The following is a 27,677-nucleotide window of genomic DNA, read 5'->3' on the forward strand; positions in this document are numbered from 1 at the left end:
GCTGGGCGCCGGCCGCGGTGACGGCCCCCGCTGCAGCCGTGGGCCCCGCCGGGCTGACAGCCCCGGTCAGGCCTTGACAGCGGCACGGCCTTCCCCTGCTGCTGCCGCCGCTCCAAGTAACATCTCCCTTTTCCCCTCTCCCGGCTGCAAGAAGGTGATGATGACGCTGGGAACACTCTTGAGGAAGCCGCCGCTGCCGCCGGGCAGTTGTAGAGCCTTCTGGGGATGGCTGAATGCCGTGTTCAACAAGTAAGAGTGAGTCGCTGGTTAATAATTAACTCTGAGTTCCTTCAAATTCTCTATGCAGTTTGTGAGGCAGAACAACCAAGGCTCCACGCTGCAGAAGATGTTTTCTGTTATTTAACGCTCCTCTTTCCCCCCAGATTGCATGTTGGTTGTTGGCAAGGGGTCATTCCATATCTGCTTCCCATTCCAAAGCTGTGACCTTTCAGAGGAAGGTGTGTGCTCTGCCCCTTCCCTGCAATGGCCAAGGCAAGCTGGTCACATGGATCCCATCCCTAAATGCTAGTCTTCTTTGACTTCCAAACTCGCCTTAGCCAGTAGCACAGTTTTCTTTCCTTACAGACACGGAAGGAAACACTGAGGAGAGTTAAGTCCAGTTGTATTTTTTTTTTTTTTTTGGGTTTTTTTTTGTTTTTTTTTTTTTTTTTTTTACCGAAAAGCATCTCCCACTTAAGTTAAAAAGCCTCACGCCAGACTGAGCACTGCACAATCCAGAAATTACCCATCAACCATTTCCAGTAAATCACATCCTTGCTTCTCTGACCGTGCACATAACCAGGTATTTGCTGTGCAGCAATTATTGTTATCCATTATTATTGCTCCTTTAGCCTCTGGCTTTATTTTCCAGATGAAATAAAAGCATGGGAGCACCTTCAGTGAGTCACACCCCAGGTCTATCCAGCATGCAGAAATGAGGAGAGACCCAGGAGAAAGGGGGAGAGGGTTGGGATTTCCTTTCAGACTCCTGTGAGAAATGGATTTGTAGAGGATTCTCAAAGCCTGACTGAAAGCTCACATACATCTGTATGCAAACTCTGGGATAAGGTGTGCAGGCTTAGAAAGGCCATGGAATAGTGAAGAGGTTGAGAGAGAAATTGAACTGGAAACAAGTTTCAAACGGTGGCCTTGCAAACAGACTCGATATTTTGGAGAATTAGAACTGTGAAAGATGCATTGTAGCAAGACCACATGGGGTAAAATAATAGATGATTTGTGTTAGAAGTATTAACACCATTGTGTGGCAAAAGCTAATAGGCTGAAAAACAATTATAAGATATTATAACAAAGAAATAGTTTGGCTTCTGATAGTGATGCCTTGAGAAGGCTGACTTGGAAGAGAGACTGGACAGAGCTAAGAGAATAAAGTAGAGATTTATTGAAAGGCCTTTAAGGGCACACCTTGGGCAGGACAAGAGCCTGGCCAGGGCTACACCCAAAATGGACAAATGGTCAAGAGGTCTTAATTTTTCTAAGTTTTGGTCCATTTGCATATTGGGATTTTATTGTCTAATTCCAGCTTCAGGTTGTGAGGTCTCATCCTTCTTGTTCCTGCCTTCAGACACCCTTGTTTGTGCTTTTGGGCCTGAAAGTTGTCCTTGGTGTGCAGCAGGAGAAGGATTTGTTTTGTGTCCCTGCTGTGTGCAGAGCTGAGTGACACTGACTGTGAGCTCAGAGCTGCAGCACAGAACCTGAAATACACGAAAGCTCAAACTGAAGGCATCAATAGAACGGCGTTGAGTTTTACATCTCTCGTGTCTCACCCTTTGATGAGATTATAAGGGCACAGAACCTTTACCGACACGTCCCAGCCGTGTGTGTAGACGTGTGTTTGTGCCGTACTGAGGGCGCTCTCTGTGTGCTGTGCAGGGTGGACCACGAGCGGATCCGAGCCGTGGGCCCCGACCGCGCGGCCTCGGAGTGGCTGCTGCGCTGCGGGGCCCTGGTGCGCTTCCAGGGCTCGCCCAAGTGGCAGCAGGACTACAACGGGCTCCCCACGGGGCCCCTGGGCAGGTACAAGATTGAAGCCATCAACGCCACCGACTCCTGCATCATGTACAGGGGCTTTGACTACCTGGGTATGTACACACAGGGGTGGTTCTTAGTGGGTTTCATTTTAATTGTGTCAAAATGTTGTAAATAACTGTGTAGTTGTTGGCTTTCACTACTGTATATTAACTTCTCCAAATTAATCATGACCATTTTATATATAATAGGATTTATAATCACTTCTAACCATTTGTAATAATTTTTAACTATAATAAGTGATTTGTAATCACTTTTAACTATTTTTGATATAGTGTAACTTGTCAGCCTTTGTAGCTAATGCCCTAATCCTGCACACCTTATGTACAGTGTTATGTACAATGTTATATATATATAATATATATAATATATATATTATACATGCTCTAGCCCTGTGTAATTTATATATAGATCTCACTGTAATAAACATATATTATAATGCTATGTACAATGTTACATACTATATATATATGTTATACATGCCCTAGCCATATATATATATATATATATATATTTTTTATATATATATATATATATATATATATTTTACCATAATAAACATATAGTTTAAGCTTTTGCAAAGTATTAAAATAGAAACTGTGCATTGTAATGGTAACTTTTGAAAAAATAGCTAATGGTTTTCTTTTTATAACTAATGGTAAGAATAATTCAAATAAGTTTGTGAGAGTAGCTGAAACTATCTGTATAATTAAATAACACTAAAGAAGCCACACAAATAACATTAAAAAAAAAGATATGAAGATGATTTCTGCCACTGACCCTTTGACTATCAATAACTCTCCGTTTTTCATTGTAAAAAATAACATACACATTATAAAGAAATAACATATACATTATAAGAAAATCACACACAACTCCCAAAAATCAAATCTACACCATTACACATCAAGTCAGGAGTCAAACCAAGCTAAAGAATTCCCAGAGCATGTAAAAGAACTCAAAGGAATATTTAAATATATATAATCATCATAAATAAGCATTTGATCAATGCAATAAAAAGTATATTAAAAGAGTAATTGTAATAAATCAGTGTATAGCTAGCTATGGTTATGCAGTCAGCACCGTAGAGTCCCTTTTCATCCCGTATTAAACTTCTAAGAAAGAGTAAAGCTCATTTCTCACAAAAATATGAAGATTGTGGCCATTTTCTCCTTCCTTATCAAGATACTGATCAATCATTTGTGGGTTTTCTGCCCCTTTACAAAAATTTATCAGACTCTAAGGCTTTGCTGGAGGTGTGGTAAGAAGTGGAAGGACATTGGGAACTTCGGCTTTTACCTGAAGTGGCTGTAGCACTAAGGAGTGTCACAAATTTTGATGAGTTTGTAACAAAAAGCACTATAAATATTATTTTTCTTCTGCTCCAAGGGATGATTTTGGTGTCTTTAAATCGTAATTCTGCTCATTCTCCAAGCATTTATGATGTCTTTAAAAAGACAAATAAAAAGCTCTCTTAAATCTCTTAAAAATAAGAGATTAAACAAGTGTTTCACGTGGTCTTCACATAACAGGAACCAAAGTGGGAACAGGCTGTTATATTTTTTCAGAGCAAGGGACCCTGAATTTCTGACATTAGCACTTTTTTATGTCAATCATTGTTTATTACCCAAAACTGCGTAGGTTTTTTGTTACTTTGCCATTTCAAAGCTCTTGAAATCTTAACCAAAATGATTCAAACCCCGAGTTTTTTCTTAAATCTGAAGTGCCACAAAGAGACTTTGGAGATTCAGAGATGTGTGCTACTGTGTAAAGGGAGATGTTGCTGGATGGTTTTAGGGGCAGTTATTAAATTGAAAATTTAACAAACAGCACAGGCTGGTCCTGGAATTGTGAAGCAAATCCTCTCTTTTGCCTTTGCAGATGGCCTGGAGCACGTCACAGATATCAAACTGGAGAAGTGCATGTACATCCAGGATGAGTGTCTGCACAGGCTCAGCAACACCAGCACCCTGCAGAAGAGTCTGCAGCAGCTGAAGATCATTTCCTGTGGGAATGTCACTGACAAAGGCATCCTTGCACTCCACAAGCTGAAGTGAGTGAGGCACTGAGAGACTCCCCAGCACCCTGCTCTGGGCTCTTTGGGATTGCTGGGTGCAGGGGCTGCAGCCTCGCTGTCTCAAGCCTACAGGGCTGTGGGGTGGCTGGGTTGGGCTGGATAAGTAATTAAGGATCATCCTTCTCCTGCGGCAGATCTGTGTCCTGTAGCTTTCAGTGCTTCCTCCCCCATGCAGCTCCTGTCACGCCACCCTCTCTGCCACCTCTGGATGCTCAGGAATAGGATGCACTTGGATACTGCAGCTAAAAACCCCAAGCCCCCACTTCAGAAACAAACTTCCAGTAGAACCAGTCACCATTTAAAATACTCAAAACAACTGCAGTAGAAGAATTCTTCCAATTTCTCCATCAGCAGTTCAATGATAGTTGCCTATTTTCTTTTTAAATATTTACAGGAACTTGGAATATTTGTATCTGAGTGACCTTCCTGGGATCAGAGAGAAAGAAACGACCTTCCGTACCCTTCAGCAGGCACTGCCCAACCTGCAGCTAGAGCTGGATTTGGAATAAACACAGCAGCAACAACTGAGATGTCATTTCCTAGGATTTATTTTATGTTGCATAAATGAAGTTGTAGACACTGCTGTATTTCCAGTATGGAAATAAGCTCCGCTCTCCCAGTCCAGCCTCAAAGGTGTATGTGACCTTTTAAGAAATCATGCAATTAAGTTTTATTAAGCTTAAACAACAGACAAGGCAGGTCTCTGCACATAGGCATCTGTTTCCTGTTTTTCTAGGAAGCTCTGAATACCTCAGTTCAAGTTTTCAGTATTTTGTTGCACAGAAGCAGAGTGGCACTGGAGGGAATGATGGTGTGTGGTGCTGGTGCTGTTCCCTCTGGGAGTATCTCACCCAGTGGGTGGGTGCTGATTTAATAAAAGAGGTTCTGGGTCTTTTTTGTGTTCTTCACACTCTGAGTTTTGTCTGGTTTAAGGATCAGCAGGCAGGCAGGGTCACCCCCTCAGGAGCTCTGAGCTGTTTGTGGAGGAGCAGCAGCTCTTCGACAGAGCCTTGAGCACATGTTTGCTGTCTGCTGCCATGGGCTACAGCAGTTCTGTGAGCTCTGGAGTTGTATCCTCATCCCTCCTGATCAATAAAAAACATTGAGAATTGCTGAAGTTGGAAAAGTCCTCTGAGATCGAGTCCAAATGTTCCCCCAGCACTGCTGAGGCCACTACTGACCCGTGTCCCCAAGTGCCACATCCACATGGCTTTTAAATCCCTCCAAGGATGGTCCTGCATTGCCCTGGGCAGTTGTGCCAGGGCTGAACAATCCTTTCCAGGAGGGAATTTTTCATAATACAAAATCTAAACCTCCCCTGGCCCAGCCTGAGCCTGTTCCCTCTCCTCCTGTCCCTGTTCCCTGGGAGCAGAGCCCGACCCCCCCCCCCGGCTGTCCCCTCCTGTCAGGGACTTGTGCAGAATCACAACATCCCCCCTGAGCCTCCTTTTCTCCAGGCTCAGCCCCTTTCCCAGCTCCCTCAGCCTGTCCTGGTGCTCCAGACCCTTCCCCAGCTCTGTTCCCTTCCCCGGACATGCTCCAGCCTCTCAATGCCTTTCTCGTGAGAGACTCAAAACTGCCCCCAGGATTGGAGGTGGGGCCTGACCTCTGCCAGCACAGAGGGAATGGCTTATGGGGAGAAAACAGCATGTGCAGTCAAATCTCTGGTTTGGGGTAGGAAAGGGCAGAAGGCAGAAATCCCAAGCAGCCAGTGCTGTCTCAGAGATGGTTTTCCGTGTGTAAGGAAACACAAGGCCAACAGGCACACACAGGACATGGCTTCTGTCACACTGAAAGGGCTTTCACTGTTGTGGAATGCAAAATGTACTGGCAAGACATTTTTCCTTTAAGTGTCAATGAAAAGAGGATGTTCTTGCCCAGCAGTAAAGCTTTATATAGTAAAATACTTCCAGTAAATTGGAAAAAGAAGCTACATTTCTTTTATTCAAAATTAACACAGTATCATAGTCTGAGATTCCACAGACCCCAGTCGTTCTAATACAAACACTTAGGTAGAATTCCTGCCTGTGTCTGGCCAATGTTATAAATTACATTCATGATTAGTTTTGATAAAATCATTTTTGTAACTACAAGCAAGTGCTTTCACTCTTGTCAGAAGCAGGATTCAAGGAGAAACTCTGGAAAGATGAAAAAACAACAGGAATATTGTTCTCTCTTCTGGGCATGGTGCCTGTTGGGTCTTACAAGTCACCAGCAGCACTTGGAGCTCTGCCAGGGCAGGAGTGAGCCCGGTGTGTGTCTGGAGCTCAGAGCTCCCTGGAGCAGCCAGGCTGCCCCTCTCAGCCTAGGCTACACCAGCACATCTCCCACCCCTGCACCAGCACAACCACAGCTCCTCACAGAGCAGGGACCCAAGGGACTTGTGTATTTGGCAAGGTCGAGCTCTCCTGCCAAGTCTGAAATGCAGGGGACAGACAGGGCAGAGTTTGAAATTTCATACTGGAAGCACTGGGATGGGTAATCCTGAACCAGGAGGCAATCAGGAATTAAAGCAGGATGTATTTGCCTTTGTAGACAGAGCACTGAGATGAACTTGGAGTTCTTTGTGAATCACTTCCTCTCCATCAGTGACCCAGAGTAGAGGACAGACCATCCCGTACATGCCATGACTTTTAGTAATTCAGTTTTCCACTGCATATCCTCCATTTATAAATCCTGGAGGACTTCAAACAACTGAATTTTGATCTGCCACCTGGTCAGATGTTTGGGAAGTGGTACTTGGATTTCCTTGTCTTGCAGCAGTTCTTCTTGCTGTCCAAAGCTGGGAGAATGTTGCTGCAGGTCAGCTGAGGCAGGTGCTGTAACTAAAGGAAAAGTTACACCATGTGTATTTGTTTGGAATGGGAATAAAGCACACATGGAATCAATTCCCACATGGAATATGAGCTATAAAGCTATTCCTGCTGTAATACTGTCCTTTCCAAGCTGAGATTCTGGGGTTTTATGGTTGGACTGCAACTAGGACAACTCATTCAAGAATTCCATTAGGCAAGAAAAATATCCCAGGTGATAGAAATGGAAGAGGCAAATCAGTTTGACCCAGGAACTGACATCCTGTAGCAGTTCTCCATCCCTCACCTCCAGCTTCCCTGCCTGTTCCCAGCTCAGCACTGGAGCTGCCATGGGGAATGTGGCTCACAGGAATAAAGAACTGTGGAATAAGTTGCATTGTGAGGCTGAATTTGGGGACTTGGGATGGAGTCTGGAAAAGCCAGAGCAGCAGAGACACACTGGCAGCTCCAGCTGCAGAAACACCCAGTGCATGGGGTAAGGTGTGGAACTGAGCACAGGATCCTGTCCCATCAGCAGTTACAAAGAGAAGTGGTGTTTATTCCATCTCCATAATTCAGGATTAAAAAGCACTAGAGCACTGAAAATTAAACCAGCCACATGAGTGTGTCCAGTTTGTTCAGCCCTCCTGCTGCTCTTTGTCAGGAATGCACATTCCTGGATGAACTTTATCATGTGCGCACAATTCCATGTGTGCCTTATTCCCAATTCCAAACAGGGCTGTGCTGTTTATCCCCAGTGCCCCATGGAGCCGCAGTGCAAAATCCAGTTTGTACTGAGTTACTCTTTAGCCAGAGGCTTTGTTTTCTCCTCAGGATAAAACCAAGACCAGCCCAACACCCTGGGATCCAACAAAAGAACAGCCCTGTAGCACTGCACCCCCACACCCCAGCAGGTGTTCCCATATTAGGAAAAGACTGGGGTTTCAGTCTTTGTTTCACCTACAAGGAAAAGAACCAGAAATTTTGATGATCCACTCACTGTAACTGTCCCAGTGCCAGCACAAAGGCACCTGTTGGACCCTTGAGCTGTTCCTCAAGGAATGTGGCTGTTTTCTATTGGGCACCAAGCCAAAAACCCCCCCTGGATCGTTGAATACTAATGAGAGAACACAGAGTCTCTCAGTGAATTTTCATGGTGTCTTAGCAGGTGTAAGGAACCTCCCTGCACCGTGCATGGCTTTTATTCTTTTGTTCTGTGTAGTTTTTATTTTGGCTTTAATTAAAACTTTTTTGCTTTTCCAAACACCTCTAATCAAGGCCTATTGCTAATTTTAAATTAATTTTTAATTTAAATTTTAAAGCCATTTCTGAGAGGCTGCTGGGAACCCCCAGAGTGTGATGAAGTTTTGTGGGGCTCATAATACTCTGGCCTCATGCAGAAACACATCCCAGCCCTTCCTTAGGCACGGAATATTAAATCCTATGAAAAGCAAAGCTCACCCCTGGCATGTGCTTCCGAGTCAGCCTGGCTGCTTTCCGAGGGCTCTTCTCATGTTCCTTGCCCAGCTCTGCTGCTTCCCTAAAGCTGTCAAAGTAGGGATGCTGCAGCAGCTGCTCACAGCTCTGCCTCTCTGCAGGGTCCATCCGAAGGCAGCCCTTACAAAATGGGAGAAACAAGTTCCACTCTCTGAGAGAAATTTATAAGTTTACTAAAAAATATAAATAGACAATTAGGAGACAGAAAGGCAGAAGTATCTCGGCTGAGGGTACTTGGCACAAGGGCTGCCAACAGCACCCCTTCACCCTTTTGGACTTCTATCTTTAAGGATTGCTGTGTTGCATATTCAAAAGATCTTAATGAATGATTCAAACATTCTTTTCGAGTTTTTATCTGTTTCAAGTATCTCCAATTATCTGATAGATTTATTTGTGGGTGGCTCCACTCTGTCTGGTAACATGGGAACATGGGTATCATAAATCTTTCTCTTGAGGTTAGTGGTTTTTTGTTTTTTTGCTTGTTTGTTTTGGAGGTTGTGTGGGTTTGTTGGTTTGGTTTGGTTTGGTTTGTTTCGGTTTTTTGTTTTTGTTTTTTTAATTTTTTTATTTTCATTTGGATTAAAAAACCAGAAAGTTAGCAGTCCTTATGTAGGGTTACAAGGTGACGACCCCCCCATATCTTCTGGCTTAGTCAATTTAGATGTTACAAAGAAGAAAAAAAAAACACTCAGTTTTTTTACTGTTAACTCTCCGGTACACATTCATCACCTTTCTAAACTCTATTAATAAAACATAATACTGTACAATTATACATATAGTAGTCGTGTTAATATTTGCGAAAAGCCAACTATATAATAGTTGTAAATATAATAAAAGCCAACTATATAATAGCATTTATAACACAAAAGATAGAGGATCACACAAAACATTCCTTACACAGCTCTGCACAGTTCCAGCTGCTCCCCACAGCCCACAAGTATTCCCACAGGTACAGGTGTTAATGATTTTTTTAATATATTCTGAGTGGCTTTTCAGAGTCAGAATGAAGCTTTAGGAGCAGCTGATTATCCAACAATCACAAAAATTAATTAGGGAATGGTTTGGGTTGGAAGGGACCTTAAAGATCATCAGTTCCAACTCCCTGCCCTGGGCAGGGACACCTTCCACTGTCCCAGATTGATCCAAGTCCTGTCCAACCTAGCCTTGGACACTTCCAGGGATGGGGACTCCACAATTGTAGTAGGAACTGTGGCTCAAGGAACAGGTGCAGTCACATGGGGCAGCAAACCAGGTCTATTTTCCAATGAATCTCTGGTAACTCCGTCCCAGACTCTCACACCAGGTGATTTGTTTATCCCAGTGCAGGGCTCCTCCACAAGCTGGAGTTTCCTTACCTTCATGAGAGCCAGTGCAGAGTATGAAATATTGGGGAATTTCATTTCCAATGGTTCCTGCAGGGAACAAAACCAGTGAACGGACTCATATTAGCAAACTTTCCATTCATCAGGGTACCAAGACTCAGCTTTCCACAGGAACATGAGCTGTTCCTCACAAAATGTCTCCATCACTCCGTGTGCTCAGAGGCCTGGCAGCACTGAGGATGCGCCACTAGAAATGGGGGAAAGCAGCAGAGAGTAAACATTTTCTGACTGTTTTTACACGGCCTGTAAGTTGAAATGTCATGAGAGGTTCAGCCACCTCCAAATAATATTCTGCTGCACACTGGCAAAGTAGAGGACAAAACTTTTGGATAGGGAAAAAACACTTCACAGCAAAGGATGGGGAAGGGAGGGAAGTGCAGCTGGAGGCAGCTCTTACCATGCTCTCTGGGTCTGGAATTCTTACCCCACTGAAGAACTGGTTGGTGCTGAACACTTGCTGGTGCCTGGGAATGAGATCCCCTTTGAGCAAGAATTAAAAAAAAAAAAAAAAAACAAAAACCCAAACTTAAAAATTGGAATAATTTGCTTTATTTTACAGTGCCTGCATTGAACATGGCTGTATCCTCTAACAAGGCTGATGCTATCCAAGACAATATCTGAAGAAGTGGAATATCACCAAGTGAGCCAAGGCAATGTTCTTTTGTGACCATTTAATGTCATTTAATTAATGTCCATTTTGGCCTTAGTGATCCCACACCTGTGTGACTGTGCTGAAGGAAAGGCAGGGTCACAAGTGTTCCAGTTTCAGAGAAATTTATCTCCTATTGGGTGAAATTCTCTTTGTACACTCTGAGGGTGCTGTATAGGAAAGAGCTGGAGCACAGCCCTCCCTGAACCTGCTGCAGCTTTTCTCCAAGGTAGCGTTTTTTGAAGCTTAGAGCACCCCAGAGAGAGGAAAATGTTAAAAAAATCCACAGCAAGGGAGTCAGTACAATGCCAACCCCAAAATGGCACAGCATAAATCAAGGAGCTTTGCTCTGTGAACAATGCCTCATTCCAGCACCTGGGTCCAACAATCAATGGGAATCTCCTCTGGCTGAAGCCCTATCATTAAAAATCAATTATAACTGCCTTACACTGGCATTAATGAATTCTGGAGGATGAAGCAGTCAGTGATGAACTATTTGTCAAGCTAAGGAGCTTATCTGTTTAAAGCCATTAGTCACCTTTGTAGTTTTATAAACTGCTCAGTTAAAATCACAACTCTCTGTTTATTCCCACAAATTTCTGTTAAAAGTGGGGGGTTGTTCATTGTCACCCACGAAATCAGATGTTACACACCAAAATTGAAAAGAATCAATGGGACTGGATTAGTTTAAGTGTTATGGGGGATAATGGCTCTTTTATTTAACAAATAAATACAGAATAGCTCCTAAATTCATGAATGAACAGCAAGAAACACGTGGAACAGACAAGCTGTGATGTTCACATAGCCATCAACAGGCATTGACAACACTTCTGAGATCTTTAAAGCTGGGATGAATCAAATCCAGCTCTTCACTGACCACTTTGCTTGGTATCAAACCCTGAAAAACACCTAGACCTTTTAAACCTTTATGCAAAACATTCCTGGTCCTTTCTGATACAGGCACCTTGTGGTTTTGTCTGTGTGGAGACAGCTGAGGTTGCTGTGCTCCCCCACCCCAGCAGTCACCCCAAGGGACCAGGAGGGGAGTCCAGTGGTCACCAAACACATCCCACATCTTTCCTCACGTGCCCTGCAGCACACACAGCTTCCCAGAAGCCACCACTGCTAAGGACAGTGAGGGGATCGTTCCAGGCATTCTGCAGGCAATGATCCCGATTCTCAGTCAGCAGGGATCATTGGGAAAATTGGCAAAAGGGAGCTTTGGGTTCTTTACAGCTCTCACATGGAAAACAAGCAAATAGGCAGCAAGGCCTTTGCTCTTGCTGCTGCTGCTGACACGGGAAAATTCCAAGTGTATCAGAATCTCCTCCAGGGCTGGAAAAGGCAGGAAAGGTGCTGCAGTAGCTTCCACTGGGAGCCTGTCAGCACATGTACATCATGCCAAGAAAATCCAGCTCCTTCTTAACGACAGCAACCCCTCAAACAAACCAACACCTTTTAAAGGGAGAGATGTGGGTAAATTCCCCGCTGGCCAGTCCCCATTCCCAGCACAGAGGGCGGGAATCCCTCTCGGACAAGCTGCGGCGGGGCTGTGGGTGCCGGGGTCACTCACCCAGGGTTCTGCGGATCAGGTACAGCTGATCCACGTCCGACTTGCCCGGCCACAGGGGCAGCCCCGAGAGCAGCTCGGCGAAGACGCAGCCGATGGCCCACACGTCCACGGGGGGCCCGTACTGGGTGTCCCCCACCAGCAGCTCCGGGCAGCGGTACCACCTGGTGGCCACGTAGTCCGTGTAGGAGTCCCTGGGACCCGCTGAGTCGGGGCAGGGGAGGGAGAGACACGAACAGGAACGTGGGATTGATAGCATAGGGTTAACGTGTTTCTAAAACCATGGGAAGAGATTTCTAAAACCATACAATAGATTCAGGGGAGGTCGAAAGAAAGGTTGGGCCTGGATAGGCCTGGGAAAGGGACCCAAAAGTATGCAGACAAAGCAAAGATTTTGTCTTTACTAGATCATGTGAAACTGCACCTGCATAATCATCACATGATAAATGATATAATTGTTAAATGTAATGATCGTTTGGTAATTGAATATGATTATCATTTAAGAATCATGAGAAACGATGTTTGGGGGGGCCTGATGGAAACCACAAGAATTCATGCTTGGATAAGATCAATGTATACAATAGAACAGTATGGGTTTAATAATTAATATATATAGTTATATAACGAAAGGGTATAAAAACATGTCCATCCCAAATCCATGTCGGAGTCAGATTTGTGTCTGTCCCCTGTACCCCTGATTCCCAGAGCACTCCAATAAAAGCACCTGCATATAATCATTCTGTGATTGTGTGTTTCAGCACTAACAGGATCAGAGTGATGCAGAAGAGCCATCAGCATTTGTTACATTTTGGGGCATCTCCTGGGCAGGCCAGAGCTGCTGGAGCAGGGTGAGTCACAGGCCACCAGCAGAATTCAACTCTGGAAATACTCAAGATCTGGTAAAAATCAAGACCATGTTTTCCTCCAAATGAAATGTGCAGAGCTCCACAGCAGGGCCCTGCAGCAGCCAGTGGGCAGTTCTCAGAGCCCATGTGATTTGTCTGAAGAGGAGCTAAAAAAAAAACAAATTAGGGGGTATATTTACAACGGAAAATGTGAAGCCATTGTTTGCAGAGGCAGCCAGAGGGGCTCTTCCTGCCAGGGAGCTCCAGCTGTGTCTCCAGCCCTGTATAAACAACGGCTGGGCAGCTCCGAGACGCCCAAGGCCGACCTCCATCTCCCAATGCCAGCACCCCCAGCGGCTCAGCCGGCCCAGCAAGGAGCTCAGCTTGTTTTCAGATGTCACCGCGGTGTCTGGGCTCCCTCCCTGCAAGGTTTAGGAGTCCCTACCCAGGCTTCCGCAGAGCTTCCTTGGGAAAACACAGAGCCTTTTATACAGGACGATTTGCAGTGTGTCAGTTAGGGTTGGAATGGCTCATCCTACACTCATAAGGGGCCAGCACTCACTGAGTATTCGAGCAAATCCAAAGTCACAGAGTTTGATGACCGAGTGCTTTGTTATCAGGATGTTCTCTGGCTTTACATCCCGGTGGATGCACTGGGGAAAACAAACAAACAAACAAAAACCACCAACAAGGTTAGAAGTATTTAACCTGTCCCTCAGCTAAATTCAGCCACAGCCCTGCTGAAAGGGAAGCTGGAAGGATTTCTGAGCAGCAGGACAGTGACCTGTCTATAGCCCACCTTTGGAGAGTGACACTGTGCAGGCTCCCAGCTCCAGCAGCCAGCTCTGTATCCCCTGGACAGCACAGAGTCAGCTCCCTGAACCCCCTGGGAAGTTCCTGCTGAAGGAATCTGCTGACAAAGCTCAGCAAGCGCTCTGCTCAGCACAGCTAAGACACATCCAGAGCTGTGGCCAGTTTTGGGACCCTCCACAGAGGGAAGATGTGACTCCAGTGAAGGACCACTGAAATTTAAGGGACTGGGGTGTCTGACATGCAAGGGGAGGAGGAGGGAGCTGAGATCATCAAGAAAAGGCTGCAAGTGAAACTCTTCAATGTGCATTAAATAAATACCTGATAGGAAGCAATAAAGGAGACTGAGCCAGGAAGACTGGTGGTGCAGTTAAAAGACAGAGACCACAGGCACAAACTGAACACTCAGGAAATTCCATTTAAACCTAACCAATTTATTTTATCTTTTTTTTTTACTGAGAGTGTGGCCAGACACCCCAACAGATCGTCCAGAGAGTCTGTGGAGCCTCCATCCTTGGAGATACTGAAATCCTGACTGGAAAAGTTTCTGAACAGCCTGTTCTAGCTGATCCAGCTTGACTGGAAGGGTTGGATGAGAAGACATCCAGAGGCCCCTTCCAGCATCAGAAATTCTGTGACTCTTTGGAGGTGACCTTGTCCTTCACAACAACTGTATTTGGGCTTGGCAAAGAATTTCTGCTGATCAAACTAACAAAGACCTTTATTTCTTTTGCTCTACTCAACTCACTGGGGTCTCACGTTATCCCTCTCCCATCATCACCTCAGATCAAACACCTTGGTCTTTCCTTGCCAAGCTGGTGGTAAATTATTGTGTCTCCTCCTGAGGACTGAAATGCTGCTTATTAAACCACAGTCACGAAGTTCCAGAAAGGGCAACTGCATAAAACCTTGTTACCTGTGATCTACAGCAGGTCAGGCTGCAGCAGCTCATTGTTCCCTCTGCTCTCAAACTCCATTAAATCTTCCAGACTGAGCAGGGGAACGGAAAAAAGATGCAAACCAACAAATCTTGGAAGCAGAAGAGACCTGTGGCCAAGTTCCTGTGGCTCGACTGGACATAATTCTCTCAGCAAAGACAAAACACCCATTCCAGGGCCATCTCCTGCCCCACTCTTAAATCTCAAATGTCAGCACATGAACAAAAACAAAGAGTTTTTGCCTAAAAAGCTTCTGCAAAAGGCTCCTTCTCCTTCCCTGCTTCTAAAAATGCTCCCACTGAAGTATCTGTCAGGCACACAACTCGTGTCTCCCTCCAGGGAGCAGAGGAGGGAGTAAAACGGGTTTATTGTGTCTAAGTTTTAAAATCTTTTCACTGGTGCCATGATTCAACCCCATGCCAGTCAACTTAAGGAGTTTCTGTGAAATCAGCAGCAGTTTGCTCGGGTCCCAGCTGCTGAGCTGGTAAGGCAGGTTCCTCAAGGTCAGCAGTGGTGCAGGGCACAGGGAATGACACAAGGATCATTCCCATTCCTCCTGGAAGCTCATCTAAGGCCATTAGAGCAAATCATTCCCTGACAGCCAAGCCAAGGGGCCTGTGCGACAGTGAAGGCAGCTGGTGTGGGTATACACCAGTATTTCAGATGTGTTTCCTGTTGAAAACAGGAGATTCCATCTGACTCCATCCCATGAAAGCTCTGGAATCAGGAAAATGCCAACAGAACCCTCCTCTCTCCTCCAAGGCCATGTTCCAGCAATCATTAGTGCAGGTCAGGGGACTCACATTGTGTTTATGGCAGAAGTTCACAGCCTGCAGGGTCTGCCAGGTTATGCTCTTCACCAGGTACTCTGGCACCCTGTTGGAAAAAACCACAGTTTTATTTTGGCCATGAATAATGAATTCACAATTTCAGGGAAGATGAGTGCTGACATTGTACAGGGATCTCTGAGCAAAACCATCAGGGAAGTCAGGAAACACTTCCAAAGCCAGGAAGTGCAACAAGACACAAGGATTTCTGTCTGGTGCAACTGTCACAGCCAGCATGGGCTGCCACTGTGAGCACACAGCAAAGTGTGTGAGTCCCTGTCAGATCCTGTCCTGTGGCTGTATCCAGCATCCTGAAATGATCCTGAAATTTCAGATCCCTGAAATGCCATCAGGAATTTCTGAAATGATCCTGAAATTTCAGAATCCTGAAATGCCAGCAGGTATTTCTGCCTCAGCAACTCTCAGGGCTGGAACTGCTGGAGTATCCATGGGATAGATATATGGAATGTTGCTGTGGCACTGATTGTCCAGAAAGGAGAGGTGAAAAACGGGACAGGGAAGGGTGCTCAGACAAGAGTATAAAGCTCTGCTTTGGCTTGGATCGCCCTCCTTCCCTCCCACAGCCAACCAACACTTCCCAGCCCCCTCTCCTTTCTTTCAGTTTCTGGGCAACAGTTCTTGAACTTCCTTGATTGTCTGTAATGATCTTCAATGGCCCCAGGAAAGGCAGAAGTGACAATCTTGGCATTTTCCAACTCAAACACAATTTTATTTCACGTTTCATGCTGAAAAGCTTCTGATTCATAATAAAGAAAAAAACCTACCCCAAAATAAACCAAAACAATGTAAGCCTGAGTTTTTCCTTTAAGCTTGGCTTTCGCTTTCTGCTGTCAGTGGGTCAGTGACACTGCTGACACTGTGAGTAGAGATTCCCCAGAAACATCCCAGAATGATGGGAGTGCTGCTCTGGGAGCTGGAAAAGGGGATGGAGTTGCTCAAATGAGCTGGAATCAGCACCCATCTTAACCTGACCACATTAGACTTGACCATCTGCCCTAGCAAAGCTGAAAAGCAAAGCATGCAGCCAGCTGTTACATGTTCCTTCACACTAGAGTTGTTACGATGAACAGGCAGCAAATGGGGAGCATTTCCTTCAAAGAGAATGATCCATCCTCTCTTCAGATTCCAGGAGAACATGTTCAAAGTGGGGTGGCAGCTGCTGGGCAGCTCACGAAGCCACGTGCTATCAAGCTCTTGTTTACTCAACCCCCCATCAGTGTCCTGCAGGCAATTCACAGCCCCAGCCTTGTGAAATGATTCATGGACTTCTGCCTTGCATTTCCACAGCACCAAGGCACCGTGGATAATTAGGGACAGTTGGGAGTGGCGTTTACAAGGTGTCAGAACAAACCCTGTGTGTGGCTCATACTTGGTCCAAGCACCTGTTTGAAAAGAAGTTTTTGCAGAGGTGCAGTGTAGCAGAATTTCTCAGAGAGCGATGACATGCTTTTTATTTGGAGTAAGATATGAGCTACCCCAGCCTGGGCCCCAGATTCAGGCCTGTGAAGCCTGTGGCACAGTTAGAAATCATGCTAAGGTATGCACATGGGACAGTGGGTTTTCTAGGTGTTAATAGGTATAGTTTGTAGCGTGAACACATTAGCCCCCTTAAGAATGGGATAAACAATGTTCGTTTGCATTTTTCCTTATGCCGTGCACCAATGAGAGAATCCCTGTAACTGTAAACTATACTGAAGTGTATATAGCCTGCCATTTGAGACAGAATAAATGGAGAACGTATGTTAACCACATTGGTTGGATTTGCGTCGCTCTGTCCAGCATTCCCATGTTTTAAGGGGTTCTCTCCTTTGGTGCAGACACAGTTCCTGGGAACTCTGGAGGGCTGAAAGTGTTCAGAAGCGTAGATGTGGCACTTGGGGACAACAGTTTAGTGGTGAGTACAGCAGTGCTGCATTTTCAGCTGGAGATGGTCTCAGAAGGCTTTTCCAACCTCAATAATTCTGCAAGTCCCTGATTCTGTATTTGGGTGCCCAGTGCCCCTGCCCCAGTACCCACAGTGATGGGAGCAGTGGAAGGAGCAGGACACAAGCTGCTCCCAGCCCTGGGATTCGCTGCTCTCCCAAATGCTCAGCTCAGTGCTCCCACTTCCACGGTGAGTGGGGCTCTGAGGGAATTCTTGCGCCACACCACAGCAACAGAGACAGTCCTGGGCACTGGGCTGAGAAACCTCAGCTTTAATTAATGAAATTCCTCTGAAAAGCCACAGGGCAGCAGCAGGGACAGCCCATGCTGGGAGCTGCCAGGGGAGAGGGGCCACTCACCCGCGGGGGTGCTTGTCCAGCTCGTGCAGCACCGTGTGCTCGCAGTACTCAAACACCAGGTGCAGCCGCCGCTTCCTCCTGAACACCTCCAGCAGCTTCACCAGGTTGGGATGCTGGAGTTGCTGCAACACACGGGATGGGCTGGTCAGGAACTGAACAGGGTGAGGGTGTGGGGGGACAGATTTTTCCTGCAGGGTCAAATTCCTTAGGCTGAACCCTTTCTATGAGCACAGCTGAACCTCTGTGGGCTTATTTTGGGAGCTGACCTAAATGGGTGGGCAACAAGCTCTTCCCCAGTGTTCCATCTAATCCTCTGGCAGTGGGAAGCCATTCTCTCTTGTCCTTGAATATTGGGAAGGAATTCTTGGCTATGAGGGTAATGAGGCCCTGGCACAGGTTTCCCAGAGCAGCTGTGGCTGCCCCTGGATCCCTGGAAGTGTCCAAGGCCAGGCGGGACAGGGCTTGGAACAGCCTGGGATAGTGGAAGGTGTGCATGGGCAGGGGGTCGGATGATCTTTGGAATCCCTTCCAACACAAACCATTCTGGGATTCTATGGTTTCAGACTCTGCAAACTCTCACTCCACGTCCCTTGGCTCCTGGCCACAAAAACCCCTTTGTCTGCAAGGTGTTCACTGGGCAGAGAAATGATTTATCAGGTGCCTAACTTTCTACTGATGAAACACAATCTCACCCCATCTCTGACAAACAGGAGTTGCCTATGCCAGGAAGTGCCTCAACAAACAAACAAACAATCAATCAGACAAACAAACAAACAAAGTGTTGCTATTTACCGAGAAAAAGCTGAAAAGAGTCAAGCAGGTCAACACTTGTTAAAGTCAACAGCGCCCCAACACAGATCCTGCTGTGGTGGCTTTGGATCCTTAAGGATCATGCAGTTCCCAGCTGTTTTACAAGGGACTTTAGCCATGACTATTTTCCTTTTCAGATGTTTAGTATCACTTAAATCTTAATGTAAATCTAGCACGGTTTACTGAAATCATATAGTTACATGTCCTGTGTTTACTTTGGATAGGAAAAAAACTTAGGCTGCTTCTCCCCAAAATCCAACTGAAAAATAATTACGCTTTTTCCTAGATGACTGTTTTTCTAGGATAGCAGGGGTACAAACCATGAGCACCCTGGAAAAAGTGCAAAGGGGACACTTCTCATTTCTTGGAACACAAGGCTTGAGCATACTGCGTGCATACTGTGTGCCATCACCCAGCAGCAAGTTTGTAACGAAGAAAAGGATTTTTTTTTTTTTTCCACACAACACATTCCTAAAGCCTCAGGAAACTATGGAGACCAAAAGAACACGAGCTCCAAAGAGATGGGACAGAGTCCCAACAGTCTGCAGATGCATGAAGCAACAGGCACAGCCTTTGGCTGCAGAATCCTTGCCCAGAAGCTGGGAGTGTGAAAGGAAACCTTACCCGATCCTCTCTCCCTTTCTCCCGGGTCTCCCTCATTTCAGCATGCTGGATAGACCTGGGGTGTGACTCACTGCAGATGCTCCGGTGCTTTTATTTCAGCGGGAAAATAAAGCCGAGGCTAAAGGAGTAACCCGTTTCTGTATGAGGATGAGCTCTCATAGACAGGTCAGGAAAGGATCAGCAAAGACAAGGCTCACTGGTGCCGCTTCTGTCACTTCCATGTGGAATACCCGACCCTGCACAGCCCCTGGCATTCAATCCACAGCTGGATCCTGCACAACCAGGGCTCACAAAGGGTGTTTTAAGGAGGAGCTGGGGCAGATTTATCAATTGTGGAGCAGGGAGCGCTGTATCTCCTGGCTGTCCCCCTCCTCATGGTGCCTACCCTCACTTTTTGCCCATATTGGCTCCAACTGTTCTGGGGAATCTCCTGGACGCAGAGGGGTCTGTGACACACATCAAGGGCAGAGCTGTGCCCACACCGGCCAGGACATCGCTGACCCCCAGCCTGGGTTAATCCCTCTGTGCAGGGCACACCGTGACTGCTGCTGCTCCTGCAGAAGTCCGCAGGCACCTGGCGGCTGCTCAGGGCCGTGTCTCAGCTCCCGCCTGCTCCTGCCTGGGCTGGGCAGGGTCACCCGGCATTGCCGTCCCTGGACAAGCGGCTCGGACATTCCCTGGCACCGGCTTTCTCCCAGAGGAACTGACTGACCTGAGCACTTCATGGCGCTCCTTCACACCCGTCTCTTTGCTTCCCCTCTAACAACAGACACCACATCACCTCACAGATGCCCTCATGCCCCGTCTCTTCTCACGGCTGCCCTCGTACCCTGTCCTCTCACGACGCCGCGTCCCCTCAAGACACTCTGTGCCCTCATTGCTGTCCTCACACCTTGCAGCCTCACGATGTCCCTTCATGGATGCCCTCACACCCTGTCCCGTCATGACCGACCCCGGCAGCTCCCTCAGGGCTCCGCGGGGCTCGCCATGGCGGGCACAGCCCGTGCCGCCAGCAGCCGCCCACCTTCAGCATGCGGATCTCCCTCAGGGCGATCTTCCGAATCACCGGGTCCTCCTCGGACTCCAGGAATTTCTTGATGGCCACAATTTGACCCGTGTCCTTGTTGCGGCATTTGAAGACGACGCCGTAGGAGCCCTGCCCCACCTTGCCCAGCTTCTCGTAGCGCTCCATGGCCGGGCGCTGCCGCCGCGCTCCGCCGCCGCCTCAGCGCGGAGCCGGGCGGGCCGCGGGCGGGGGAGTCTCCCCGGCGGGGACGGCCCCGGGAGCCGCCCCGGGGACACCGCCAGCGCCGGGGCGGGCCCCGGGGGAAAGGGATCCCCACGGCCGCTGCTGGCGCCGCGCCATGACTCCGCGCCTCACGATCCTCCCCGGGCTTCATGCCCCGCAGCGCTCTGTTCCTGGAGTCACAGAACCGCTCATGGATTGGGTTGGAAGGGACCTTAAGGACCATCCAGCTCCAACCTCCCTGCCACGATCATGTTGCCTTCGCCCCTCTCTGCCTTTCCAGAGGATCGCTAAGTTTGTCTCCGTTTTCCTGCAGGGTTGGAAGAAGGACCAGCCTTCCACAGCCCCAAGCAGCGCCCGCACTTCCCTGGAGGTTTCCCTGGAGTTTTCCCTGGAACATCATCGCACTGCACAGTTCCAGTGTCTCAGGTCTCGGTCACTGAATGGGCTCCTGCCAGCACCCAGACCCTTCCTTAGGTCGAGCTTTTCCATCCCTGACCATCCTGTTCTCTTTCCTGGTGCACCCTGTCTGGGTCCCTGGATCCTCATACCTCTCCTCATCCCCTGACCAAGGTGGCCTTTTGTGGTGGTAATTGCTTTCAGGATTAGATCTGAATATAACTGTGGGCACCCCACTCCACCTCATCCCTCCTCCCTCCCCAACTCTTTCCCGAGGTGCTTCCCAACTCAGAACAAAGATCCACAAATTATTTTTTTCCCAAGCCACATTCATCAGGGATGTGCAGTCCTCACATTCCAGCTGCCAAGACTGACCCCCATAGATAAGTATCTCTTGTAGAGGAGGAATATTCCTGTATATATATTTATTTATAAATACAACTGCCAGTAACTGGCAGTTCGTGTTGTCCAGACACATTCATGATACCGCTTTTGCAACCTCTTTTTTCCTCTACCTCAGCAGATCCCTGAAGATCTGGGATACAGGTACAGCACCTGAAGCACCTGCAACAAACAGCCGAAATGTGAGGACAAGGTGTAAACTGCTCTATATCCAAGGCTGAGCTGTATTTTCCTACTCTGAGCAGCTCTTTGAAGCCCACCAGCCCCTGCTCTCTTCCCAGGTACAAGGCAGCCTCTGCTTTTCTGGCCAAACAACTCCTGAGTGGTTCCTTGGTGTTCTCAGGTGACTGACAGCAGGGCTAGGCAGGGAATAATTTGTCCCTGCTACTCTGATTTCTCCCTCCTGTGTTGTACCTAGGAGCTGCTGCTGGCTCCCAGCAGTCTGGAGGATGGAAACCAGTGGCGCCAGGCCCTTCCCACAGCAGCCACAAAACCTGGAGACGGGCTGGATTCTCCCCAGATCCCTCGGACAAAGTATTGTTCCCAGCGAGTCACTACGCCACAGATCAAATAAAGCAGTTTATTTGGCATAGACTGAACTGCAACAGAAATTCCTGCGGAACAAAGCCTGGTTACACAAACTGAACGAGTGCAGTTATGAGTCTCAGTTACACCTAACAACTAAACAAGGTAAAACAAAAAAGCACATTTCAGAGTCTCCCAGTCTTGTCCTTTCCATCCAGAGACACTGTGGCTCCCTAATGCATTGTACCTTTCTTCTTGAAAGAGATGTCAGCACAATTCCAGCTGTATTTTTCACTTGCAAGGAATTTGGTTGGGAAATTCAAAGATTAATCCACAGACTGCTCTTCCCATGCTGTTTGTACTGCCAAGAACTCTGGGAGTTTGTTTTAAGGCTTTCAAGTCAGGTACATGACCTCGTGCGTCCAATAATTGAAATTTTGATAAATGTTGAGCGAGGAAGGAGGGTCTGAGCAAGCTTCTGCTTCATCATCCCCCAGCTTCCCCTGTTAGGCTTTCTCAAGCCTGGTTGAATTTCACAAAAACAAAAATACGGACAATAGCAGACTAAATTAAACAGTCAAACACAAATTATACTGATCAGTCACCAAGGCTGGCTGGGTTGACTACAGAACACGCAAATCTTATCTCTGGTATGGAACAAAAGTGAGGTTTTACACTAGGAAACAGCATCTTGCAGATCATGCCAAAAAAATGCCACTGTCTATGAAACCAGTAGAAAGCATTTCACAACATGCCATTAGAAATGCTTTAACAGCTAAAGGTTTGATGAAATGAGGACTTTCCTAAGTTTATTCTTTATGATCCAGCAAAACACCAGCCATTCATGTCAAAGAAAAATACTTTCAGCTCGTTATTTCTGCATGACAGTATCATGACCTAAGAGTTATTTACTCCAGTTATTCCCCATAAATATTGTGATTTTATTTACAGGTTTCTCTAGTCTTTTAGAGATCTCCTTTAAGTGTTTTCAAAGATGAAGCTGAAATTACCTTCTGTAGTGAATGAGGTAAATTAAAAAGTGTTTGCTCTACAATATCTACACCTGGTGCTTCACTTCACCTTAATTTTTGTTTTAAAAACCAGGAGTGGCACCATTTGAGGTTAATCACCAGTCACTGTTACCTGTGGAGAAGTAATTTCAATACTAGAGAACTCCATTAAAAGACAAAAACCACATGTCCTGCTTTTAATACTGCTGATCCAACTCCAGCTGACCACCCTTAAACACATTTTTCATGCTCTGTGGGGTGATCTGTAAATTTTATCTGTACACTTACTACTTACTAAGCTTTGACACATTATCAGAACTGAAAAGCTTGACTTGATGTGGATGTCAAGTCAGCAAGAATTAGTTTGGAATGACAGTGGCTAAAATGCTAAATGTGTGCAGGGCTGTTTTCCCCTCTGGACCTTCCCATCCTGCAGCTGTCCTGAGTAATGAGATGTCCCTGAGCCATCACGTGGGCCCAGACAATTCCCTCTGTGTTAAATTATGGATCAGGAGCCTGATGCCAACACAGCACCAAACCACTCCCAGCTGTCACACACCTTTCCTGCTCTACTCAAATCACCTGGGAATTCCAGCCTCTCCTTCCTAGGCAGCAGATCTCAGGAGCTGAACAACATTTAATTAAAAAAACCCTTTCAATTCCAATATTTCTGAACTGCTACTGCACCTGCCCGAGGAGTGTTCACATCAAAGCCAGCAGGGTAATGTGAGGTAGTAAAACCAGAAGCTCTCCTGGAGTCAGTCTATATTTAATGGTACCTTGAGAATTTTAATTAATGAGAAAGACAAAAGGAACTGATGTGACTCTTCAATGGAGAAAGAGAAAGGAAAAAAAAAATGCAGGTGACCAAAAAGTGATCAAAGCTTGGATATAAGAATACTGGTTCTTATCATGTTTATTTATACTCCCAGCTGGGGCAGCAGCCATTCCCAAAGCACAGCAGCTGGAATGCTGCTCAGGCTCAGCTGTGGCTCCAGGCTCCCCTCTAGAAGAGCATAAATAAACCACACGTCGTGGGCAGTCGGATACATGATACTTTCATTCATTAAGGATGATGACCTGCTACAATTTCCACTTCCATGTCACAAGGCTTATCCCTAATTTATGAAAATAAAGCATATATGTTTTGTACATTTTTATATATATATGTATAAATATATATATAAAAAATACACACTGCCAGGCAACTTCACACACATGCACACACACACGGATATTGTACACAGCCACCCAGGAGCAACAAGTCTGATATCAATATTCTACTTTGTGTACACACACCCTACATCTAGGAAGTAACAAAATCCCTTTTATGGCAATTCTGCAGGCAGAAAAATCAGTACAAAATACTTTGTTGTACAAAACTGCATTTTTTTTTTTATATCCTCACCCAACACGGTAACACACCCCTCAGTAATGCACTATATCCCTACCAGGAAAAAGAATAATCAAATCTTTATACAATTGTAAAAAAAAAAAAAAAAAAAAAGCTGCACTGCAACCTTCCTTTGCTAAAAGTTAGACATTACCCCATCCTAGCAGCAGATTAATAAATAAGGATTAAATAGTCTATTATACAAAGCCATACCCAATGGCAGATTTAAAACCAAAAAGCTTTGCAGATATTTTCACTTCCTACACAAATCTTTGTTTTATTAAGAATAAGACTCGGTATAAAACAGGGCAACAGCCAGCACTAGATCTGTATCTACAGAACAAAAGGAAAATCCAAGGGAAGGGAAATATTTAACAGTTTATGGCACCTTTACTGCAAAACATGTTTCAAGGCTCTGTTTCCCTAGAACTAATGAGTAAAGGGCTCTTTATCTCAGCTTTTATTAAGCAAACTCGATATAACCAACCACACAGTGGCAAGAGACAGAACCAGCTGTTCCCAGCTGCAAAAATGGATTGATTCCCACCCTAAAAACCAACACAATTCCGGTGTCAGGACAAGGAGCGGCTAGTCCCAGTTTCCTGGAGCTCCTGGGTCCCAGCATGGCCAATTCCCTCTGTTGTTTGGTGGGTGGGTGCTGCTCAGTAACTGTTTTCATGTCCAGCCAGGATGTAGAGGTTGCTGTGAGCTGTGGGGTTTTCTGTGGGCCTGCTCTCCAGCACAACCACCCTGAAAGCAAACACAAATGGGGTCCACAGTTAGGAGGAAAAAAACAGCTCTTGGTGTAACTCCTGAGGGGTTTCTACAGATTGGAGATGGAGGTTCCCCCAAATATATTGAGTGTTTCATTCTTTAACCAGTTCCCTCATTTTCCAGCACCACTTCTGATAAAAACACTGAAGGACAAGATACAGTGGAAGGGTTGGAACTGGGTGATATTTATGGTCCCTTCCAACCCAATCTGTTCTGTAATTCCACAATCCCATAATCTCCAGCCCATATGTTTAGCCCTCCTACATCTTCTGATAAGCAACCTCAACAATTCCCCTCCTTCCTAAATATTAATTATCTCATGGGCTCACAGGGATCACTCAACCCCATTTCTGCCTTTGTCCTGTTAGATTATGTTCCTGTGGGCCACTCTGGAAGATTATTCTCTCCCAGTCTTGGCCCACTGACCATTTCTGGACCTTGACCATCAGCTGGTGTGGTTTGGCCCTTGACCTTTCCCCTCTCTCTCAAATGCTGAGCATTTCTCTGCACCAGTTCTTGGTTTTTTTTTTTTTTTTATGATTAAATTTGTCTCTGCTTTTTATTTTCTCAAAGAGTTCTCAAATGAAGTCTCTGAACAGCCTCTGCCCCTGATCCTCACCTCTCCACCTGAGCAGTTCCAGAGTGATCCAAGGTAAAAAGAGAATTCCACATCTCACTGGAATGGCAGGAAAAACTCCTGCTCCATTTGTACAGGGATGGAAAATACAAACCAAAGGGTTTGGCAGTTCCAAGGCCAGATGAGGGAGCAGAGGATCAGGGATTTGAGAGCAGGAGGTGTTCAAGGCTCTGAGCTACCTGATCTAGTGGAAGGGGTGGAACAAGATGAACATCAGGTTCCTTCCAATCCAAACCAGTCTGGGATTCTGTGGCTGGAAGTGATTGCTGGACTCATCCCTGTCCATTCCTGGCTGTGAATCCACAAGTGAACGTGTCCAGCCTGGGGCAGCTTTCTGCTCAGGCTGTAAACCTGGGGACAGCTGCACCTGTTCCCACCTGTACATCTGGAAGGAATCAGCTGGATGTTATGGATAATGTGTGGATTTGGATCACTGTTATTAAAACCTGAGGGAGTTTTAGTTTGCTGTTTCCAGACCAGCCAAGGTTGTTTTTAACTGACTCCTGCCAAGGTAATTCCCAGCTCACCAGGACAATCCAAAACCAGGAGCAGGCTTTCCAGAAGTACCCTGGGCACCCTGCAAGCCAAGAGCATCTCTCCTCTCTCCCTGACACTTGGTGCCCACAGACAGAGCTGGGCTGGAAGCCAGGCCCAGCTGGGAACTAGAAAAGCTGGTTTAAATAAAACAAAAGGTTTCTGTTTCTGCAGGGAGATTACCTGTCTGAGCCCAGCAGGCGGAAAACCCTGGTTTCATCAGATATCTCCTGGGTCACCTGCAGAAAAAGGCAGATATTCAGATCCATTTCAGCAGCAAAAGGAAATTTATTGGTCTGAGTTGGAAGGAAAGAAACATTCGGATGCAATGTAATGCAAAGTACAGAACTGAAATGGATAAACTGATGTTAAACATTGTGGAATGGGACCATTCTCACTTGGGAAGCAGAGAGAGAAGCCAAAGGATCCAGTGGTAAATAAAGAACAGGAAGAATTAAAGTGCAGAGGCTGGAGATCACTTACTTCATCTGACTTGAAGCTCTTGCCCTGCATGCCATGTTTCCAGAAGGCCAGCACGCTGTCCTGAAGGCACACTGCAAAGCAGGGACACAATCACACCCCATTCCCTGCATCCTTGTTTTCCCAGTGCCTCTGGAGAACCCCTCAGGAAGTGGAAAAACAAACACTGCCAACCAAAGCACTGCAGGCCGCTGGAAATTACACATCACCTGAATTATTACAGTTACTTCAAAACAGATGAATGATGGAAAATGGGAGTTTTCCATTCAGAGACAGAGAGAGCACAGAGCTGCCAGCTCTGAGTGATTTAATTCAGTGATTCTAAGAGTTTATTACAGCAGAAATTCTTGTTTGACAGCTACAATTCAAGTTTTTAAAAGACTCCTGTCCTAATCTAAAGACAGCAGCTTGAAAATTACATTCAAATATTACTACCCTGACTATTTAAAAAATGGACGTACGATTACTTGAAATAAAATCTTAACTTTTAGAAGGCTAACACAGATTTATGTATTACTAAACCACTTTCTCCTGCCCAAATTTTGTTCTCATTGCTATGGAAATGACCAGAAACCAGTCAGGCTTTCAACAGTGAATTCTTAAACCCCTGAGAGACACCAGAGGAGCAAAATCACTCACCCACTGACTCAATGCAGAAATCAAAGCTCAGCTCAGAAGCCAATTTCTTGCTTGACTTCAATTTCCCTTGTAAATTCACTATTTTCACAAATTCTCAAGAGAAAGAGAAAAATCAGCATTAAAACCCACTGCTGAAAAGGACTGAAGTGTAAAATACAAATTTAATCTTTCAAGCACATAGAAATACCCAAACTTAACATCTACAGATGAAGCCAAGACCATATTTCTCTCAAAATAAAACCAGGAAACTTTGTACCACTCGGTGTGGATTTAGACTGACAGAGTGATGCACACACGAAGAGGGCAAGTGGAACTACAGAAAAACAGAATGAAATCCCACTCATCCAAACGATCTTTCTGGAAATATTACAACACAAATTAATAATGTAGGAAAAAAAAAAAAAAAAACAAAAAAACCAAAAAAAACAAAACAAAAAACCAAAAAACAAAACAAAAAAAAAAAAAAAA

General features: G+C 45.9%; 3 protein-coding genes across 5 annotated transcripts in view; 1 reads left to right on the forward strand and 2 right to left on the reverse strand.

Annotated features, from left to right (window-relative positions):
• The first annotated feature begins 121 nt into the window (after window positions 1-121).
• On the forward strand, window positions 122-5,015 carry DMAC2L (distal membrane arm assembly component 2 like). The gene is made up of 4 exons (XM_066321486.1): window positions 122-249; window positions 1,891-2,099; window positions 3,928-4,099; window positions 4,518-5,015. Exons 1-4 carry the CDS (start codon window positions 158-160, stop codon window positions 4,630-4,632), a joined length of 588 nt encoding a protein of 195 aa, XP_066177583.1. The 5' UTR covers window positions 122-157; the 3' UTR covers window positions 4,633-5,015.
• A 1,370-nt stretch (window positions 5,016-6,385) lies between these two features.
• Window positions 6,386-20,405, reverse strand: CDKL1 (cyclin dependent kinase like 1). Of its 2 annotated transcripts, none has more exons than XM_066321488.1 (9): window positions 20,195-20,405; window positions 17,737-17,858; window positions 15,410-15,482; window positions 13,421-13,511; window positions 12,017-12,217; window positions 10,192-10,274; window positions 9,768-9,824; window positions 8,377-8,532; window positions 6,386-6,942 (listed from the first exon to the last, which is right to left on the reverse strand). In XM_066321488.1, exons 1-9 carry the CDS (start codon window positions 20,360-20,362, stop codon window positions 6,841-6,843), a joined length of 1,053 nt encoding a protein of 350 aa, XP_066177585.1. In that variant the 5' UTR covers window positions 20,363-20,405; the 3' UTR covers window positions 6,386-6,840. The 2 variants fall into 2 exon arrangements, with proteins under 2 accessions (XP_066177585.1, XP_066177584.1); XM_066321487.1 differs by having other exon boundaries at window positions 6,386-6,948.
• A 1,378-nt stretch (window positions 20,406-21,783) lies between these two features.
• Window positions 21,784-27,677, reverse strand: part of MAP4K5 (mitogen-activated protein kinase kinase kinase kinase 5) — a 57,043-nt gene continuing 51,149 nt past the window's right edge. For both annotated transcript variants that reach the window (XM_066321490.1, XM_066321489.1), the window contains 4 exons: window positions 27,210-27,302; window positions 26,574-26,644; window positions 26,274-26,329; window positions 21,784-24,895 (listed from right to left, as the gene is read on the reverse strand). In XM_066321490.1, coding sequence (XP_066177587.1) covers window positions 24,808-24,895; window positions 26,274-26,329; window positions 26,574-26,644; window positions 27,210-27,302 — 308 coding nt within the window. In that variant the 3' untranslated portion in view covers window positions 21,784-24,807. The remainder of the gene's footprint in view (window positions 24,896-26,273; window positions 26,330-26,573; window positions 26,645-27,209; window positions 27,303-27,677) is intronic.

This window comes from Sylvia atricapilla, chromosome 6 (assembly GCF_009819655.1).
Source record: "Sylvia atricapilla isolate bSylAtr1 chromosome 6, bSylAtr1.pri, whole genome shotgun sequence".
In the NCBI taxonomy this organism is placed as follows: Eukaryota; Metazoa; Chordata; class Aves; order Passeriformes; family Sylviidae; genus Sylvia; species Sylvia atricapilla.

Bases quoted from the DNA above. Each gene is read 5' to 3' on its own strand.
- DMAC2L (XM_066321486.1), top strand. From the start codon at position 158: ATGATGACGCTGGGAACACTCTTGAGGAAGCCGCCGCTGCCGCCGGGC. The intron at 2,100-3,927 runs GTATGTACACAC...TTGCCTTTGCAG, and splicing joins CAGGGGCTTTGACTACCTGG to ATGGCCTGGAGCACGTCACA. The intron at 4,100-4,517 runs GTGAGTGAGGCA...AAATATTTACAG, and splicing joins CTTGCACTCCACAAGCTGAA to GAACTTGGAATATTTGTATC.
- CDKL1 (XM_066321487.1), bottom strand. From the start codon at position 20,362: ATGGAGCGCTACGAGAAGCTGGGCAAGGTGGGGCAGGGCTCCTACGGC. The intron at 15,483-17,736 runs GTGAGTGGCCCC...TTTTTCCAACAG, and splicing joins CTGGACAAGCACCCCCGCGG to GGTGCCAGAGTACCTGGTGA. The intron at 9,825-10,191 runs GTAAGAGCTGCC...TGTTCCCTGCAG, and splicing joins TTCCAGACCCAGAGAGCATG to GAACCATTGGAAATGAAATT.